Below are 22,254 nucleotides of genomic sequence, written 5' to 3'. Positions count from 1 at the left end.
CGTAAATACTTAATAAAAATCGATACTTTTACTCAATATAGACATAATGTTAGTATTGTTGTATTTAAAACCGGACTTCACCTATATTGTGTAATTTTGCGAAAATTAAATACGGTGGACCACAATTTAAAAAATATTATATTCAGATAAATATGCAAAGGATCAGAGGCCCTTTAAAATTTTGTTAGTAATACATATAGTTATTGACAGTGTAATTAATTTCGGCTACAAATATAATGACCACCAAAAAATACTTTGGTACCCTAAATAAAAAAAATCATGCTTACCAATGCTTAGCATTTCGTTATGCTACTAGAAAACTAAGTTAAACTGCTATCAGTTAAGTGGGTTAGGTTAGCACTGCGACCCTTACAGAAACGAAATGGTACTAGAAAAGTAGGTTAGGTTAAGTTTCAACTGCTACCCATACAGATACGAAATGCTACTAGAAAAGTGGGTTAAGTTAGGTTTGAACTGCGACCTTTACAGAAACGAAATGCTACTACAAATGTGGGTTAGGTTAGGTTTGAACTGCGACCCTTGCAGAAAAGAAATGCTACTAGAAAAGTGGGTTAGGTTAGGTTTGAACTGCGACCCTTACAGAAAAGAAATGCTACTAGAAAAGTGGGTCAGGTTAGGTTTGAACTGCGACCCATACAGAAACGAAATGCTACTAGAAAAGTGGGTTAGGTTAGGTTTGAACTGCGACCCTTGCAGAAAAGAAATGCTACTAGAAGAGTGGGTTAGGTTAGGTTTGAACTGCGACCCTTACAGAAACGAAATGCTACTAGAAAAGTGGGTTAGGTTAGGTTAGAACTGCGACTGTTACAGAAATAAAATGCTACTAGAAAAAGGTGACGAAGTGGATTAATTAATTTAATAGGATAACGATATATTAAATATTTGCACATTTTAAATTAATGGGGATGGGGTTACAATTTTTGTGACCATTTACTATTTTTTAGGTTTACAATGATTATTTTGGAGTCATTTGCTTTAATAGGATAGCAAGATTTAAAAATTTGGTTATAATTTTACATTAAAATGGAGTTCTAATTTTGGTGGTCATTTACTATTTTTGGGTTTACAATGATTATTTTGGTGTCATTTTCTTTAATAGGATAGCAAGATGTAAAAATTTGGTTATCATTTCACATTAAAATGGGGTTTGGAATTTGGTAATCATTTACAATTTTTGGGTTAATAATGATTAGTTTGGTGTCATTTCCTTTAAAAGGATAGTAAAATGTAATAATATTGGTAATCATTTCACATTAAAATGGTGTTATAATTTTGGTGATCATTCATTATTTTAGGGTGGTAAAATATATTTTTTTGGTATTAAATTTTACTAAATCTGGTGATCAGTTAAATAGCAGCCATTAATTTCGCCATCATAAATCCGCAGATAACACCGGCATCGGTGAACTAAAATAATTATTTGCTTTTATTTATCCGCCATTACATTTCACTTCAAGCTGTCACAGTGCAAGTTTACAAATAATAATACAAAATGGAAACATCTGCAACCAAAGCAGGCAGGGCTAAGGAAACAAATGTGCAATTACCTTCTTGAGTGTTACAAATATTGACTTTAAATGCTAATATACCATCTAAAGCTGAAAGTATCATCTATATTGCTCTACACTACTACTCAAACAGTTAGTAGTCGCTTATTTGGCACCCTTTTAAATCCTAAGTTGTTATTGTTAATCAACGCTATTACAGCACTACTTTAGCGCTCTTCTACTACAACAGTTTGTAGTCACCTATATGCAACCCATATAGCTCCTAAAGAATTAATTAACACTATTGTAGCTCCACTATACCGCTCTTATGTCTCTTTTTTTATCCGCTAACCCTACTGTAGCACTGTTATAAATCTTACGGTGATAAAATTTGTGCCCAATCCGGGGTTAAAATGGGGTTATAGCCGGCTATAACTCCTATTTTTAGAGTACTAACAACACCTAAAGAGTAAATAGGCGCTTATATAAATCTCTTGTAACCCTTAAATTTAGCGCCTAATGTTAGTTGGGTATATACAGGCACATAATAAATAATAGTACTAGGTACAGAAGACTCACTCTCTAACAAAACGCGTCTGTTACGATCAGCACAGATATGGCCGCTAGGTGGCGACAGCGCCACGCGCGACTTATGGTTTTCCCCAAAATTGGGGTGGAACGGATATACTTTTAGCTACCTGTAGCAAAGCGACGAAATCGCGGAGTGAGCCACGCTTGACACAGGATGACTTCATAGCTCTCTTTGTTGTTTTTGTTTATAATTTAACAGGCTACCTTATAAAGTTACTAAAATATGCAAGTAAAAGGCAACTTCTGCATATAGCTCAAGCTTCAGATGTCCGTAATTTTCTTATTAGATACACCGGGTGGCTCGGTGACAGATTTTAATAGCATATTACATATTAGGTACATTATCTACATTGTGCAATATTTAAGCGAGGTAGGTACTGTAAAAATTGGTAACAAGAGTCAATAGAAGTCAAAAGGCTTTTATGACTCGCTCGTAAACACATTATAAATATAAACATATTAGGTACCTAGTTTACAGTATATATATAGCTACAATGTTTTTCATCAGACTTGCGAAGAAAAATTTCAGATATCGTTCGACATTTTGTTTATTGTTTGACATAAAGGCATGAAAGGCAGGACCCCTATTCGACAAGCGACGTTTGACGTATCGTGTTGATCTCCCGTTGATGTGGGAAAAATCATAAGTTCTTGAATACGTACAATGTCAACATTTGACATTAACAATCCAAAGTTAGGGTGACTAGCAAACCAAGCAAACCACCCTTAGTTTAGAGTGGAGTTTTGGTTGTACCAAATGATATTATCCACCGTTGATGGAATCAATACTCAGTATGCAATAAAATCAACTGTTGATTTGACGTGGATGCGAAATCTGACAGTTGTACATGTCGAATTTGGCCCCAGAAATGCAGCCACGGTTAAAGATTGTGTGATAACCTTTATTTCCCACACACCAGCTTGTAAATGTTCTCTTAATTTGCGTCGTCAAATCGCGAAGCTCTAGCTTCCTCATGTCTCATTTCTAATGAAACCTCAGCTTTAACAAGCCGTTTTAGGAAAACCAGCAAATCATTAGGTAGCATTTTTGACCTTTGTGTAATTGCAGTACAGTATGTAATTCAGACAGTCAATCGACGTTAGGTCGGGGTATGAAAACCTGTCAGTTGATGTAATTCGTTGATATTATGAAAATAAATGAAGTTGTGCGTATTTAATAATATGTATTTTAATGTTATCGTTTAGGTTCAAAGACGGCATACCGTACCCATGGCCGGCAGGGTTGTCCAACCTGATCCTGTACCCGGAGGCGGGCAACCAGACGCTGTACGTGCGGCGCGCGTCTCGCTCCGACTCCGGCGAGTACGTCTGCCGCGTGTCCAACCAGACCCACACGCAGGACCATCTCATCACCCTGCAGATCTTCAGTAAGTACACAGCATACGTACACTTGTGAGGTTGAGGTCCGACCGCATCCTGTTTCCACTTTAAAAACTATTGATAGGTACCTACTTAACCGTAAACAAAACTCCGTCTTCATAAATTGTATTTGTCCCAGCTATTATTAGTTAGTTTGCTAAGATTAGAAAATGTACATAAATAAATACTTAACTATTTAACACATTGTATATTTAGTACTGCTCGTAAAATCGATGGTTACCTATAATGGTATTTTGTTTAATTTTTCATGCTATCCTTATCACTGTAGCGACCCGTAAGTACCTATAAGTATGAATGCTAAAACTATTGAAAAAAGAGGAAAAAAAGTCGGTTCCATTTAGGGACGTTAGTAAATATATGGTTTTCAGAATAAGCGTACCTACCTACATTTTACGAAATTTATATCTAAATATGTAACTATTAACAAGAATTCAATCCACTGACTTCGGAATTTCTAATGACTCAGGTTCAGGTATCTGCGGTTTTTAATTGCTTATACCTACATGCCACCGTCATTATATCGTTATTTGGTGTTTAATTTATACCAAAGTTTATTGAAGTGTGTGTTCGTCTATGAATATCTATCACCAATTTATCCACGTTGAATAACCTGCTTGCATTACTTATTGAAAACATTGAAATTTAGCGTTGCTTTGATCTGAACCCGATGGAAATAAGTGTATTCCGTCATAAATAAATACATGTTTATAAATTATATTTTTTCTAAAATTGTTCATTCATTCATTCATTCATCTCAGCCATAAGACGTCCAATGCTGAACATAGGCCTCCCCCCTCTAAACCCTTCTAAAATTGTTATTTCTTATTAAAGCCTGAGTAATCCATTGCGTATCTAAGATAGGTAAATGTTTTGTTTTCATCCATAGGTAAAGTTACCAATGCTCCAAGAACAATGTATGTGAGCCAAGATCAGTCGGTTGAAGAGGGCGCACCTCTTCGCCTATTCTGTGAGGCTCTGATTGGTAAGTCACCCCGTTTTCAGCATTTAGTTGACTACTAAGACTATATAAAAAAATATATTAACTTATAAAATTAATCGCACATCGGGTGTCTAAATACTTCTACTGACTGTAACTAATGGAAATGCTATTTCAGCAAAAACATCGGAGAAATTCTACGAAAATAATGTCTACAGACCATTAGGTCCCTACTTATTTATAGAAATATATATATATATATATATATATGTACCTACTTACTAAATATTTTCCTCACAGAAAGGACTCATCTGGCCGATGCAATCAGCGATTTGAAATGGAAAAGAGTTTGGCCGAATGGGACCGAAGGGGACTTGCTGCCCACTCAAAAAGAAATAAACACATCTCGGTAAGAATGATTATGATTTTTTTTTAACTATATTTCGTCATAGCCAATTATTAAAAATTAAGCATAGCGAAATTAGTTACTCCGTTGTTACATTTCCTAGAATGAAATGCAACAAAACACAGTAAAATGCTCATAAACGGGATATATACCTATACATATATACAGCATTTATACTCGTGGAAACATCCCAATTAGTTGCTGCTGATGCGATGCTGTGAGGCGCATTCATATTGAAGCTTTTCTAGTACTGGGAAAGACTACAAAGGACGATGCGTCAAAATTGCCCCAAAACCAACAGAGTTTAGAGTTAGGTCATTAGATAGGTCTTTCTCTGTAATTCATTTCGTTCTATGGGCACCAAGCGGAATTCCATTGCAGAACTGAGATACAGGTATTTTAGTCAAAATGTCGTCACCCTTATTAGCTAGGCAATAGAGTCCACCGCCGGGCGAGCGCGGCAAATCATTCAGTGTGCTAACCCGGCAGTGCGCGAACTGCAGAAATTAATTTACTTACTTGGACCTTATTGCCTAGGTTATAATTATAAGGGTGACGACATTTTGGCTAAAATACCAATATCTCAGTTCTGCAATAAAACAGAATAAAATAAAGATTTAAATGGGGCTCCCATACAACAAACGTGATTTTTAGGGTTCCGTACCCAAAGGGTAAAACGGGACCCTATTACTAAGACTTCGCTGTCCGTCCGTCCGTCCGTCCGTCCGTCTGTCACCAGGCTGTATCTCACGAACCGTGATAGCTAGACAGTTGAAATTTTCACAGATGATGTATTTCTGTTGCCGCTATAACAACAAATACTAAAAACAGAATAAAATAAAGATTTAAATGGGGCTCCCATACAACAAACGTGATTTTTGACCAAAGTTAAGCAACGTCGGGAGGGGTCAGTACTTGGATGGGTGACCGTTTTTTTTTTTTGCTTTTTTTTGTTTTTTTTTTTTGCTTTATGGTACGGAACCCTTCGTGCGCGAGTCAGACTCGCACTTGCCCGGTTTTTTTGACCAAAGTTAAGCAACGTCGGGAGGGGTCAGTACTTGGATGGGTGACCGTTTTTTTTTTTGCATTATGGTACGGTACCCTTCGTGCGCGAGTCCGACTCGCACTTGCCCGGTTTTTTTACCTTTAGATGACAGGAAAACCTATTAGAAATGTGCAGTCAAGCGAGAGTCGGATTTATGTACGGAACCCTAGAAACGCGAGTCCGACTCGGATTTGGCCGGTTTTTAAATACTATAACTGGTACCTCATACAGGTATATTTTAATCATATTGTATAAATAAAGTATGTTTGTGTCAGGGAGGACGTGCCGAACATCTACGGGTCGTACTTGCTGGTGGACCGCCTGTCGCCGGCCGACTACGGCAAGTTCGTGTGCGTCGTGCACAGCAACAACGTGCCCGTGCGCTCGTTCGTCGTCGTCAGCCCTCCCCGTAAGCACGCCTGCTCCAGCCATTATCCTCACTTATACACGTCACGTTACATCTCATCTAGACCAGGGCTCTCCATACCCCGGCCCGCGGGACAAATTCGGCCCGCGACGCGTTCTAATCCGGCCCAGCAGCAACCATCTGGTTGCTCCTGGGTTGCATCTAGTTGCTAGTTATATCAACATACTGATACATACTGGGATGGGATCACAGACAAAATATCCACCAGACTTAGCATAGTCGCGCTACCCCCTCCGCCACGCATATGGTAATTTTACTCCATGTTCGAGTCGAAAGTGTCTTTGTGTGACGTCCGTGTCTTTGAACGGACCAATCACGGCACGGAACTTTGCTCACCTCGTCCCGCGCACCCCCGCATTTTTGGGATCATCGGTTGCATGAAATAATTGCTCTAAACTCTGTCTAGAGGATTCCTAGTCTATGATTGACATATTCCAAAAAATTCATGCATGTTCCCATTACCCCTTTCTGACATTACAAGCTGGGATGGGATGGTAGGAATGGTTGTTTGTATTTCCGTCATCCAAAAACTAGATACTTGTAAGAATATTTTCTTGGGGATGGCCTAAGTATTTAAGTAGAAAAGTACTTAGGTATTATTTTAATGGCTCACAATGTGGGAATGATTACCTAGGTGTCCTAAGTACCTACTACTCATTATTTAAACATGACACCTTGGCAGGTACTGTCTAAATAATAAGTACCTAGTTAGATATTATACACAGCTAGACAGAGAAGCATGGCGTTCCTTAATAGTGTCAGAGGCCAAGATCCACTTCGGGTCGCTGCGCCATGGCAGTAAGATAGGGCAGTAAGTAAGTAGTTAGATATTATGGAAGCGGATATACTGGAAGCGGAGTGGGTATTAGGTCTAGGTAGTAAGTATAGTGAAAGTAACACGCTAGATCTTTAATATTCGTTTTATTATATCATTGGTAAGTTTTAGCAGTTCGGCGAATGAATCATTTGTAATGCATTGCGAATTTATTCTCTTGTGCGTACCTACTTTTCGACATTTTGCCGTGCGAATATTTTATCTAAGTAGGTAGGTATGGGCTTTTATTATTTACTCTGAAGCATAATATTGCGTTTTACATAATTATTTCATCACACTTGCTCGAAAAATATGTTATTTTATGCAGGTGTACTGAAGGACAAACGAGTTATGGATTGTGAAAAAAGCTATAATTCCCTAGGGAGTTATATTTTTTTCATTACAACGATGTATTGAAAAATGTTTAAAATTACACTTGCACTGCGTGGGCTATCAAAATCGCTGCAGACTTTTCTTAATCTAACTCTAGACTTTGCTATTTATAGATTAAATTTTGTTTATCGAACCACAACAAAGCATGTAATAATAGTACTAGCTGTTGCCCGCGACTTCGTCCGCGTGGAATCTTATCTTCAACATTTTACATCTTTAGTACCTATAATTTTCATATCCAAGCAATGTTGAAATTAAGTAGGTACTTTTCTTTTTTAGCAAGTTGTATGAAGTTTTAAGTCAAGTGGATTTTGATGTTGGTTGCTGAAATTACTTTTCTTGTATTCTCATAATAGGTGCCTGTGCCCTTATAGGTACAAAGATTCAAGTTCCGCACTCACAAAATATTTGATCTCCATACAAACTTTCAACCCCTTTCTCACCACCTTGGGGGATGATATTCAAAAATGCTTGAATTAGATTTCATGTTTTTTAATTTAATACCTTTTTTATGCAAAAAGTTCAAGTTCCTAGCTTAAAATTAAATTTACACCCCACGACGAACTTTCATCCCTTTTTAACCCCCTTAGGGGTTGAATTTCCAAAAACGTTGCAATTACTTTTTTTTTGTAATCGGCTATTATGTCTTTCTAAGAAGTTTCAAAGCATTTGTAATGGATTCAAACTTTGAACCCAATTTTAACCGCTGAAGTCACACACAGCTTACAAATCGCTGAAGTCACTTTTATTGTCTTCTAATAATATCCCCAAATACAAAGATTCAAATCCCGCGCTCGAAAAAATGTTCAACCCCGTTTTCCCCACCACGGGGGATGAATTTTCAAAAACGCTGTAATTAGTTTTCTTGTATTTTAACTCAATACCTTTTTACAAAGTTTCAAGTTCCTAGCTTCAAATAAAATTTGCACCTGAAGACGAATTTTCATCCCCTTTTTAACCCCCTTAGGGGTTGAATTTCCAAGAACGTTGCAATTAATTTTTTTTGTAAACGGCTATTATGCCTCTAAGAATTTTCAAAGCATTAGTAATGGATTCAAATTTTGAAACCCATTTTAACCCTGTTAGGGGATGAATTTTACAAAGCGCTGAAATTACTTTTATTGTCTTTTAATAGTATCCCCAAATACAAAGATTCAAGACCCGCGCTCGAAAAAATGTTTGATATCCTTACAAACTTTCAACCCCTTTTTTACCACCTTAGGGGATGAATTTTGAAAAACGCTGAAATTAGTTTTCTTATATTTTAATTTAAAACGTTTTAACAAAGTTTCAAAATAAAATTTGCACCCGTAAACGAACTTTCATCCCCTTTGTAACCCCCTTAGGGGTTGAATTTCCAAAAACTTTACAATCACTTTTTTTTGTAATTAGCTATTATGCTTTTCTAAGAAGTTTCAAAGCATTTGTAATAGATTAAAATTTTCAACCCCTTTTTAACCCTGTTAGGGGATGAATTTTACAAAAGGCTGAAATTACTTTTCCTGTCTTCTAATAATATCCCTAAATACAAAGACTCAACTCCACCACTCAAATTTTTTTTTGATATCCATACAAACTTTCAACCCCTTTTTCACCAACTTAGGGGCTGAATTTTCAAAATCGCTGAAATTAGTTTTCTTGTATTTTAATAATATATATTTTTACGAAGTTTCAAATTCCTAGCTCAAAAGAAAACTTTAACCCCATACAAACTTTCATCCCCTTTTTAACCTTGTTAGGGGATGAATTTTACAAAACGCTGAAATTACTTTTCCTGTCTTCTAATAATATCCATGAATACAAAGATTCAAGTCCACCACTCGAAAAAATGTTTGATATCCATACAAACTTTCAACCCCTTTTTCACCACCTTAGGGGATGAATTTTCAAAAACGTTGAAATTAGTAGTCATGTATTTTAATTTAATACCTTTTTGCAAAGTTTCAAGTTCCTAGCTTAAAATAAAATTTGCACCCGAAGACGAACTTTCATCCCCTTTTTAACCCCCTTAGGGGTTGAATTTCCAAAAACGTTGCAATCACTTTTTTTGTAATCGGCTATTATGCCTTTCTACGAAGTTTCAAAGCATTTGTAATGGATTAAAATTTTCAACCCCTTTTAACCCTGTTAGGGGATGAATTTTACAAAACGCTGAAATTACTTTTCCTGTCTTCTAATGATATCCCTAAATACAAAGATTCAAGTCCACCACTTGAAATTTTTTTTGATATCCATACAAACTTTCAACCCCTTTTTCACCACCTTAGGGGATGAATTTTCAAAAACGCTGAAATTAGTTTTCTTGTATTTTAATAATATATCTTTTTACGAAGTTTCAAATTCCTAGCTTAAAAGAAAACTTTAACCCCATACAAACTTTCATCCCCTTTTTAACCCCCTTAGGGGTTGAATTTCTCAAAATCGCTTCTTATCTCTTGTACACTTTATAAATGTAATCTGGTGTGCAAATTTCAACTTTCTGGCTTTTGTAGTTTCGGCTCTGCGTTGATGAATCAGTCAGTCAGTCAGTCAGTCAGTCAGGACACTTGCATTTATATATGGCTGCTATTTAACTGATAACCAGATTTAGTAAAATTTAATACCAAAAAAATATATTTTTCTCAAACATGCAATGAAATATTGATGTTATGTTCCTCATAATAGGCTGCGAAGTATGACGTTTCAGGTGCGGCTAGGACAAAAGGTATTTAATGGAATTTCATACAAATCTTGCAGGCCTAGGCCGGCAAAGTCCTCTTTTTTAATTTTCATTTCACAGATATTTGTGACACAGCATCGTGGCATTCATCCACAAAAAAAACTAGAGGCAGTTTTGGCTTTATGGTTCGTAATGACACTGCCACTACGCCTATAAAAAAAAAACAATGATTGCTATAATTTGCAGTTTTATTTGTATAAAATCAACATCAACTTAATAAATAATACATTATTAACCAAATTTTATAATTTTAAATTATAAATTTAACTACACAAATAAAAACATTTAAAATATTTCATCTAAACGTTAGCGGTAAAAAGGTCTACTCAAACACGCGTAGTTATTTTTTTTTAAATTGTTATGGAGGTAAAGTTGAAAAATTTTCATTCTGTTTTATTGGATTTATGGTGCGTTGTTGATTTTTTTACTTTAATATGAGTTCCGACTAAATAATGAAATTAATTGTAATCGTAGGTGTTGGAATTGGCAGCGTAAGAAGAATTGATTTTAAATAACTTGCTGCCTCTGCCGCTAAGTCAAAGACGAAGTATGTATATGGTTGCTTATGGCAATTTTATTATTTGATAAACTAAGAAAAATGGCTTACAGTTTATTAGAAACAATTTGTGGCATATTTTAAATGAATGTAACTACAAATTCGTCAACACTGTGGAAATTATACTTATTTACTCCATGCATAAAGCAACGATGTATGTGAAACATGATATCAATATGATAGACTATGTAAACTTATGTGACGAAAACGACAGTCAGATGGATACAAGGCGAAAAAATCAAAGATACATGAAAATATACGGGTAGTAAAAATACACGACTCGTGTAAAACATACGCGTGATAATGATATAGGTACGTGTTGGTTATATTTTGGGTGTAGTTTACTTTTAGTTTTTTTTATAAATAAAACTTGGGTTTCGTGGATTTTTTATTTCATTTATTTCATTGCATGTTTGAGAAAAGCACTATACATACCTCGGCGGGAAATGGGGTTGCCCGCGCTCAGACCTATCCGTCTATATGTCTTCGGCCGGCAACCCCTTTTGTCCCGGCCTTTGTAGTAATGTACTATTACCACCCTAAAATAATGAATGATCACCAAAATTATAACACCATTTTAATGTGAAATGATTACCAATTTTATTACATTTTACTTTCCTTTTAAAGGAAATGACACCAAACTAATAATTATTAACCCAAGAATAATAAATGATTACCAAATTTCAAACCCCATTTTAATGTGAAATGATATCCAAATTTTTACATCTTGCTATCCTATTAAAGAAAATGACACCAAAATAATCATTGTAAACCCAAAAATAGTAAATGACCACCAAAATTAGAACTCCATTTTAATGTAAAATTATAACCAAATTTTTAAATATTGCTAACCTATTAAAGCAAATGACTCCAAAATAATCATTGTAAACCCAAAAATAACCACATTTTAACTAAAAATGTGCAAATATTTAATATGTATAGTGTTATCCTATTAAATTTTAATTAATGCACTTCGTCACATTTTTCTAGTACCGTAAACCGGGGTTACTTTGATCAATTTTAGAGTTTTGCACCATTTTTTGACGATTGTAATATACATAAAAATATGAAAAAAAAAATAATAATCGGTTTTGTCTCTTCTTTCCGCCTGCCAAATAAAAAAAAATTAGGACTTATAATTTTTTCAGAAAAAAATAAAAACAACGCGATCAAAGTTATATTGAGAATGGGGTTACTTTGAAACCACTTATTTTTTTGCTGACAATCTAAAGTAGACCCGCTAAAAAGCCCGTAAAAAATAAAAAAATAAAAATCGGTTAAGTACTTTTTAAGTTATTTATATTTTTAAGGTGTGGGGTTTTTAGCTCATACTTTGATATCATACGAAATGATACAAATTAGAAAAATTAAGCGCTTATTTACTATAAATAGCGTAGGAATTTAATTTATCATCGCACTTAGCAACAGATTTTTGTATTGCAAGCTTTTCCGTTTCAGTAAATTTGATCTGTGCACCCGGGTTTTTGATATGTTACCTTCATACTTATTGTATAAAGTTTTATAAAAAATATTGTGTGCTTTCGATGCGGCACGAATAGATTTTGTGCCAATGTTTGCGATCTTCTTGGTATTTTTTGTAGTCTCGTAACGCGATATTTTTTTTTGTAATCTATGGCGTTATTTCTATAAAACAACAATGCATATTTATTTATTGTAGAATTAATGGCCTGGCGGGCTGGTGGCCTTACGCACGTATAATAAAACACCTAAAACAAAGCCGCAGGATAAAATATAGCCAAATTCCACCCAGAAACTTAATTCCATACGACAACGGTATGGAAGAAACGGGTAAAAGAATATTTATTATCAGATAAGTAGTTCCAGAGATCAACTCCTAGATACAAATTGATAATTCTACAACCTCTAACTCTTCCACTGACTCAAATGATGCCTATTTATTACATTACTATTGAAAAAAATGCATTAAAAAAATCGTAAGCTGCCAAAATAATTCATGGTGTTACTTTAATCTTTTGATCAATTTCACCACTTATAAGTGATCAAAGACACCCCGACCCATAGATTCCCCGGCTACGGGCGCATGTGGAGGTTGTCGAATTCAGGTATTTTTTTATAAACTCGTGAATCAACACTGATTAACGTAAGACACTATAAAATTACATGTATTAATTATTGACACAAATACAGCCAAAGTTTTTCAACCAATAAAATCAGGAAGAAAAGCGTACCCGCCATTAATATTGTTTTCTACACGAAATAATAATATTACACTCGCATCCGCTTACTACGCGGTGAAACAACTATCAGTGTTGCCAATAAAGAAAAAATTACTGCGAAGTTTTTGTTCAACTCGTTAAAACAAGGACTTTAGTAGCGGAGAGAAGTTGCTATCAAAGTCGACCCGCAAATCAAAGTAACCCCGGTTTACGGTAGCATTTTATTTCTGTAACAGTCGCAGTTCTAACCTAACCTAACCCACTTTTCTAGTAGCATTTCTGTAAGGGTCGCAGTTCAAACCTAACCTAACCCACTTTTCTAGTAGTATTTCTTTTCTGCAAGGGTCGCAGTTCAAACCTAACCTAACCCACTTTTCTAGTAGCATTTCTTTTCTGTAAGGGTCGCAGTTCAAACCTAACCTAACCCACTTTTCTAGTAGCATTTCGTTTCTGTATGGGTAACCCACTTAACTGATAGCAGTTTAACTTACTTTTCTAGTAGCATAACGAAATGCTACTAGTAAAGTAGGTTAGGTTAGGTAGGTATGCGGTGCGGGGTACGGGGGGTTGAGCAGGAGGGGTTAGTAATTTTGGCATCAGTTTACTTTATTTGGTAATATGTTTATGGTTTATTTAGGTGAAAATATCGCATTAATTTGGTCTTCAAGATTTGGTGATCATTAATGATTTTTGGTGGTCATTCAATATATTTGGTATTTGAATACAATTTGAAGTGCAGTCGTAATTAAAACGGTGGTACTTTTGTATTTTTAGGCCTTATTTATTTGGTGTTCAGTAATGTTTTTTTTATTTAGGGTACCAAAGTATTTTTTGGTGGTCATTATATTTGTAGCCTTTATATACATATATAGATTATAAGCAAACGCGGATTGGACCGCACGATCTCGCCAACTATTACATAAACCCTAGAGTTTTCCAATAGTGGCATGCATGTAAAAATGGTATTAAAATTTAAAGTGAATAAATAAACTAAAAAAAAGATGGGTGTAGGTATACTTACAACGAGTATTATTGCAGTGCCGCCGGAAGAGCCGTGGCACGTAGACTCGGTACCGTGGCGCGCGCTGGCGCTGGGCGGCGGCGCGCTGGCGTGCGTGGCGCTGGCCGCGGCCGTGCTGCACCGCCGCTGCACGCCGCGTATGCGGCTGCTGGCACGCCGTGCACGCGCTCTGGCCATCACGCCAGCTCAGAGAGCTCGAGGTAATTCTTCTACCAATTCTTTTCATACAATCCATGAAAAACGTATTAACGCAGCTAAGAAGTCAATTTGACAGAAATTGAATTATATGTACAGTCAACGGTAAAAATATGGGTGTAGACAACTTACTCAAAAATATGTCCCATAGTTCTTAATTCACTGACATAAGAGTTATGGGACATATTTTTGAAATGATTTGTACACCCATATTTTTACCGTTGACTGTACGACACTACCGCTGAGTCAATTCGATCATAACTGTTAAAAATTTTAACTTACAGCAACTGACCAACATTCATATATTACGTCAACGGAAGACCTGCTTTTTGAAAGGATTTTTCTAACCGAAAAACCAGGATTTTAGCTCTCGCACGTTAACAAACACGTAACCACCACGTAACATGTGTCAGATCGGCATGGCGCAGGTGTTGGCTTACAAAAAAAGCTAAGTACTTTATGTACTTATTCAATTCCAAATAGTATTGAACCAGCTCTTCTAATCTACTATCGCAGCAAAATAAACGTAAATCCATTATCTTTACATGACTGTCACTTTCTTGGGCTCAGATCCGGGTGAGACCACAGAAGTACACCTAAAGCGGAAGCAAGTAAACCTAGGTACAGTCGAAAGTTTTAATTTGTGACCCATTTCGTCCCTTGTCACAGTGACAATCAATATGAAAGTCGCTAGAGACCTCATACTGTTGCCACTGTGACAAGGTACAAAACAGGTCATAAATTAAAACTTTCGACTGTACTATCTGAATTGGGTACTTTTTTACCAATCAAAACTGAACAACTCTTTTGAATTGAATTGAATAGATCGTTTAATGAAATCTCGAAAGAAAGCATCATACCCGAGAACTTGTGTACCTATCACACAAAAAAAAACCTTATTGACACGTTGACGACCTATTACAACGACGTCTATGGCTGCGGTCTGCTTGACCACTGCACACTGTCCCGTCCGCAGCGGGCGACTGATTGTAAATAATAGACCTGATTATCAAATAATAAAAGGGCTACTGAATAAGCTTAGTGCTATCTAATACTGTTTGCACTCGTGTGATACGTGGCAGTCGTTCGCCGCGGACGGGCGGCGTCGGCGTGCGGCAAAGCACCCGCGGCGGGCAGCCTGTCAGTCGCCTATCGTGACGTCACAACACCCTATGGTTCACATTATTCGGATTATTCCAGTGGCATTCTATAGTTCGTTTTTTTTAGCATTAGAAAGAACTCCGCAGAAGCAAGCGTGCAGTTTTTATCAGGCTCGTTAATTGTTAATAATTATTGAATTATTTAATGTAGCATGGTTAATACATATAATTTACTTCAAATTGTTACCGCTAAAAGTGCCAGATTTAGAACCACAAGCGAACTTCTGCGAAGTTCTTTCTAATGCTAAAAAAAACGGACTATAGTCCAGTGTATAATGTGAACCGGCACACAAATATTCCAGTAAACATCTTCAACTTCTTTTGATAGCAGGAGCTCGCCCAATCCAGCGACACTGGAATAATGTAGATCGTCAATCGAGGGGGCCGATTTTTTTAAATTCGAGCGTTCGATTTCGTCACTCGAAAATCGGTGGAAAACAGCGCAATGCAAATTTTTGAAACACGAGCGATAGAAATTGGGAATCGAGTGGTATTGACCACTGGTTTTCAATTCAATTAGTAGAATTTAAATGCCGGGTACTGGAGATATTATTGAACGAAATACACGAAATCGAGCGGTCGAAATTCAAAAATCGGCCCCCAGTGCTGAATTGTGAATTAAACATTAGGTAAATAGTGAAAACGTATTATTTTTTTGGTAACAGTAATAAGTAAATCGACTAGATGATGAGAAAGACTGGAATTAATGTACCTAAACGATTCGATCCAGTTCAGAGGGCCTACCGAGAACCACGTTCGAGGTGTTACCTCACTGTCGCACTTCCCAGGTAGCAACTGACGTCAGCGACGCACCGGCGACGTCATTTATAGGTCATAATAAGGTCGGTCATTTATTCGTCGAGAGTAGACGTTTTACTGACGTCCATTTGGGGTCACTATCAGGACGTACCTTTTAGTCACAAAATTGACGTTTTAATGACGTCTATTTAGGGTCACTATCAGGACGTACTATTTTAGTCACAAAGTTGACGTTTCACTGACGACTATTAGGGGTCACTATCAGGACGTACCTTTTTGGTCACAAACATGACGTTTCAGTGACGTCTATTTGGGGTCACTATCAGGACGTACCTTTTTGGTCACAAATGCGACGTATCACTGACGTCTATTGGGGGTCACTATCAGGACGTACCATTTTAGTCACAAAGTTGACGTTTCACTGACGTGTATTTGGGGTCACCATCAGGACGTACCTTTTTGGTCACAAATACGGCGTTTCACTGACGTCTATTTGGGGTCACTATCAGGACGTACCATTTTAGTCACAAAGTTGACGTTTCACTGACGTCTATTTGGGGTCACTATCAGGATGTACATTTTTGGTCACAAACATGACGTTTCAGTGACGTCTATTTGGGGTCACTATCAGGACGTACCTTACCATTAATTACCAAATAAGTCAAGAGATGGCGCTTTGTTCCCAACGCGTCTGTTCTACAACGCGGTGTTAAGATTTTTCCGGGTTTATATATAAGGTTCGAGGAACAACAGTAGTGTAAATAGTAAATAAAGTGGTAGCTTTATACAGAGTGTTATTTTTGGACCTCGTACATGGTCCTTCGAACCGGATAGTTGGCTATTCGGTTCTAGGATTCGACGGCAGAGGGCGTCACTCCAATTTCTTGGCTGCCCTAATATGTACGGCCCAGTAACGCCCCTATGAATTCAGTATATGACGTCACTCCAACGTCAGTGGCTGCCCTAATATGTACGGCCCAGTAACGTCTCCATGAACTCAATATATGACGTCACTCCAACGTCAGTGGCTGCCCTAATATGTACGGCCCAGTAACGTCCCTGTGAAGTCAGTATATGACGTCTGTCTTACGTCTGTAAACTGACGTCTTGAGGCTGTGACAAATAGACGTCGTCTGCTGGGACCCCCCGACGTCAAGAAATGACGTCTCTTACGTCGAGAAGTACCGTAAACGGACGTCATAATGACGTATAAATGCTACCTGGGTTGTAAATTCGTACGTAAGTGTGACAGGGAAGGAACACGTCGAACGTGGTTCGCGGTAGGCCCTCAGTGCTGGATTCGATCACTGGACTGGAACGATACTGGAATAGGTGTGAACGGGGCATGAGACGTGTCAAAACGAATTTCAGTCATACCTAGCTACTTTTTTGGTCATTGCTCTGTCCGCTTTAGGTATAAGTTCGTTGGTACAACTAAATTTTATTGTTGATGTGTGTTTGTTTAATGAAACTGCTGCTTATGTATCTACATAGGTACTAACACTGTTGTGTTGGTTTTAAATAAAATATATTTATTCTAGTTGTGTAGACTATAGATAACGTTATTTACACTCGTATTTTAAAGCCATATAATTCTGTCTTGGAATTCAAAATAGTTATGCAGTAATGTATTATAATTTTTTGAAATACCCCCCAATATGTACGAAAGAAAACTAATGACATATAGATATTTAAATAATTCAACGAAAAATTTTACTGTCTTTCGGCGCGATTCGGGAAATGAATTAGAGATTGACTAGATACGATATAGTAGAGATATGTGACGTCCCACGTGCCTTATGGCGGTTGGCGCTTACGCTATTAATAACGCTTTGTTATTTTATATCTAGTGGATCTCTAATTAATTTCCCGAATCGCGGCGCCAGCCGCCATAAGGTACCTTTTGCCGTGGAACGTCACATATCTTTATTATTTCATATCTATTAGTGAATCTCTAATTCATTTCCCGAATCGAGTCGTTCATGTGATTTTCAATATGAGTGTAAGTAAATAAACTAAGTGTATTTGTCGTCTGCTCTTGTACCAAGTTCAATGTTTTTTTTTTTTTTTTTATGAATGGGCTTACTCATGGCCACAGACTAGCCGAGGCGTAGACGATTTTTTTTTGGGCGTAGGCGTGGATTTTTATTTGAAATCAGGTTTAATACAGTTCCATTCTAAAGATGTCCGCAGAACTTTTATAACAATCATACTCGTAATGATAAATAACGTTGCTGTCGTTTCCGGATTACGTTACGAGTACTGTCTGTCGTCATTGCCATGTGAGTGACCCCAACCACGTCAATGCTGCAACAGTTGCTAACCGAATGTACTTACATATACCTATGGAATACCACCCTCCCATCTGTCCAATATCATGGTCCAATGTGCTTTGCATCTCACTCTCTCATTAAGCAAAATGTAAGACGCTTATACACATTGCACAAAAAAATTGGAAAGGTGGAATACCAGCACCACCATAACAGAGCGCGAAAGACAGGATATTATAAATACATACTTTATTTTCTAAATTGTTTATTCCTCAGCAATTTAAAATGAAGAGCCTTATTAAAGATGTAATAATGTTTTGAAAAGATGTGTCCCGCCGAGTTTGTTGCCGGTCCCATATTGGGATACCCTCCTCCAATTGGGAGGGGATTTAAATCTTCTCGGGGCAGAGGTGTACGGTTGGAGCCGGTAAAGGTTTATTTGACGTTCATAAGCGCATTGTAATATGCCTACTTGAATAAACTATTTTTTATCTTTTATCTTTAAAGATATTTATAGAGCAAAATCTTTAATGTGAACCGGATCAGAACGGATGATAATTAAAAGCTCTTGAACGTAACAAGTGTGACAACGTCTATAGAAGGTGTAGGATGTTCTCGGAAGCGGTCCGGCTGCCGCCGACCGGAACATACCAGACACTTCAATAACAATTGAGCTATAAAATTAAGTGCCATGTTCCCGTAACAAAGGGATTCTACGAGTATATACCTGTCTCCTTGAGAAATGTTGAGCACTAAAATAGGTATTGTTTTAACCGTCTTAACCGAAGAAGAGAGGGTGGTTCCTAATAATTATCGATATACTCTAACGGTTAGAGTCTAACCTATAGTGTAAGTAACACATAGTATGTATAAATTATGTTTTCTTAAATAGTAGGTGCGAAGGTACATGTTACAAAATATTTAAGTAGGTAATCATATACATTAGAGTTTAGACTAAAAGTTGCACGGGTACGTGGTATTTAAGCCTTTATGTGCCGGTTATACCTATGTATATAGATAGTCAAGTTTATAAAATATTTATTTCTAAATTATGGTCTATTCAGAGTAGGTACCTGTCTGATAAAATTATGTAAATGTATGATAAAAGTGTTAAAGTCTCGTAGGTAACCTGCTTCGTCACGATAAGTCGCATAATTATAAGGAAAATAGGTATACCAATGAATTTCTTAGAACTAGTCAGACGTAAACGGTAAACAGCATCCCTATATACCTAAATAATGCAACCTTGGAGAACCTTTCGCGACTGTTTGTAGTAGGTAAATGCTTGTTAAATACTTTATATATTTATTTATTTAACTAATCATCCTTCGCTTTCGGGCAGTGTCCTTACCCCAAAATTAATACTACTATACATAGTATAACCAACTCTATGCATGGTTTATGGGCATTTTCACTTAATTGTGTACCATTATAACGGCCGGTTAGCAATCGTCACAAAACTGTCGGTCAATGTCAAATCCCATACATTTTGTCAGGAACGTGACGCTTAGACGTAGTCACGCTTTAAAGTAAAAGTTATAACGAAATTGCCCTTATGCATGGGTAAAGTTAAGTTAAATGTTAATTTAATAGTTACACAAGCAACAAGTACTACTTTGTAGGTTGGTTAAAGGCCTACCTACACCCTATTTACTATTGAAATTGTGCTATTTTTAATAGATTTTGTTAAATTATTCTTAAGTCATGTAAAGAAGGTGTTATATAGGTAAATAGTGAAAACTGTTACTCCCATTCAAATAGTCTTTTGGCAAGGGAAATTATAATAGAGTACGCATTTACCTATATATGAAATGTAGAAAAAATATTATAAACTGCAAAAAATTCGAATCGAATAGGGTCCTACACATTGACATTGACAACCAACAACCAACAACCAACCAACACGGTGTACTTCTTGCTTGAAATTGTCATATTTGGTGTTATCCAAGTAATTTGATAATTATTCGTTGTGTGTCGACATGCCATGTGTTATTTTGCGTACCTACATACTATTTAGTGATAAATGTTATAATCTGATATAAGTAATATTATTATAGATAAATAAATAAGTACAATATACCGGGGTGATTTCTCGGAAACGTTCGTATTTGTCATGCTTTTCGTAAGTTTCCGTTTCCGTTTCCGTGAAAATACGAAGGAAAATAATTATGCACTAGATCTGTACATCATTCATTACATATTTAGTATTAAACTCATTTTACGCATTTAACTTTTCTGATTCGGTATAAATAAACGGGTTTATCTATGTATGGAGTGAGCTGCCGCCACTGAACTGCCCTATAAGATGCCAGACATTTTACGTATATTAAAAAATAAATAAAAAATGTGTACAGTGCTGGGTAAGGAGTTCGACGTGCTGGTGTGCTGGACGCCCGTGGACGGGGAGCTGGTGCGCGGCGCGCTGCTTCCAACGCTCCAGCACAAGTACAAGTACCGCGTGCACGGCGTGCAAGTGCCCACCGAGCCTGACAATTGTGAGTTTCGTGCACGTACATACGACGGACCAGCAATATAATATATTTATTGACCACAGAACTAAAGGTTCCGTAACACAGGCTCGTTTTATATGTAAAACGCTCACGAGCCGCCTGGAAAGCGCGCCTGTGTGACCAAGCCTTTAGAATAATTTACTTTTATAATTATAACTTAGATCAGTAGGTAGCAAATAGGTACTGATAAGATTTCTATTTAGATAAATTTAGATAATTAGCCAAAAAAATAAGAAGAGAAGTTAAGACAGTTTTAATCATTATTATTTTGTCCAATTTACCTTAAAACAGTTTGTTGGACGCAGCTCGAAAACAGGATGTCTCATGCGTTATTTATTTGAAACTATACATCAAGTACATATAGGTACCTACTTTTATTCGGCCGGCCGATCGCATAATCCTCCCGACCATGAAACTCGTAGTCATATCATGAAAAGCCACTATTTCATGATATGAAATAAAACAACTGTTGAATGAAGGGTACCATGAGCTGGAGGGCGGATGCGCGCGCTGCCGAGCGCTGGTCGCCGTGCTGTCGCCCGCGCAGTACTCGCCCGCGCAACTGCTCACGTCGCTGCGGCAGTTGCGTGCGCTGCCCACGCCCCCTGTCGTCGTGCTGCTCCAGGTATGCTCACTGGCCCCGTTACCACTTTGATACTAATTAGTTTTACATAATTATTTTAATCCCTAATTATCCTTGTGATACTCATCACGAAAAACAAAAATGTATGGCCACTGATATGCTTAACACACATTTTTTACAGCGTAAATAACGAATTTGCACGATTTTTTTACGACGAAATTTTCATGATTCTGTCCATTACATTTAGGCGCAGCCTTGCCGCCGTAATGTCACAGGGCGTGCGCATTTTATATCGTGCGTTTTAAGTTTTACTCGTGGTGCGCGTGCCACATAAAGTTTCTGAGGAACAATAAATAAGATACTGTCAGGTTTATCATATTTAAAATGGTCCCTCATATTACTCTAACAGGATCTGCCGGACCTGAAACGCGAAGCCAAAGATTCCGGAGAAACATTGGTGAATATCTTGCGACGTACGCGGCTGATCCCCTGGCGCAGCCTGCAGGACCGTGAGTTCTGGACCCAGCTGCGGCTCGCGCTGCCCCTGCCGCCGCCCTCGTCGCCGGCGCCCGCCTCCCCGCAACACGTCAGTATTCACACGTCTCAATAACCACATTAACAAACCCTGCAACTTGTTGGCATTGCGGCTTCCCCACCAGCCTGTCACGACGCCATTGGCGAACGAAAACTAATTAACGAAGCGAATGCGAATTAAAACGACCACTGCGGTTTGATTTTTATGTTTTCATTAACATTCTACA

The 22,254-nt window shown here is 37.3% G+C and overlaps 2 protein-coding genes across 2 annotated transcripts in view; both read left to right on the top strand.

The window, feature by feature from the left end:
• The window catches only part of LOC134678206 (diuretic hormone 45), a 129,099-nt gene that overhangs the window by 65,314 nt on the left and 41,531 nt on the right, over nt 1-22,254 (top strand). The window lies entirely within an intron of this gene.
• LOC134678205 (uncharacterized) overlaps nt 1-22,254 on the top strand; it is a 51,002-nt gene that overhangs the window by 26,547 nt on the left and 2,201 nt on the right. Inside the window, exons 3-10 of the mRNA XM_063536671.1 lie at nt 3,306-3,487; nt 4,387-4,482; nt 4,738-4,846; nt 6,164-6,297; nt 14,034-14,216; nt 20,755-20,895; nt 21,390-21,535; nt 21,903-22,079. Of these exons, the coding sequence (XP_063392741.1) occupies nt 3,306-3,487; nt 4,387-4,482; nt 4,738-4,846; nt 6,164-6,297; nt 14,034-14,216; nt 20,755-20,895; nt 21,390-21,535; nt 21,903-22,079 (1,168 nt within the window). The remainder of the gene's footprint in view (nt 1-3,305; nt 3,488-4,386; nt 4,483-4,737; nt 4,847-6,163; nt 6,298-14,033; nt 14,217-20,754; nt 20,896-21,389; nt 21,536-21,902; nt 22,080-22,254) is intronic.

Source organism: Cydia fagiglandana, chromosome Z, assembly GCF_963556715.1.
Source record: "Cydia fagiglandana chromosome Z, ilCydFagi1.1, whole genome shotgun sequence".
NCBI lineage: Eukaryota > Metazoa > Arthropoda > Insecta > Lepidoptera > Tortricidae > Cydia > Cydia fagiglandana.
This window is presented reverse-complemented; position numbering and strand designations above follow the sequence as displayed.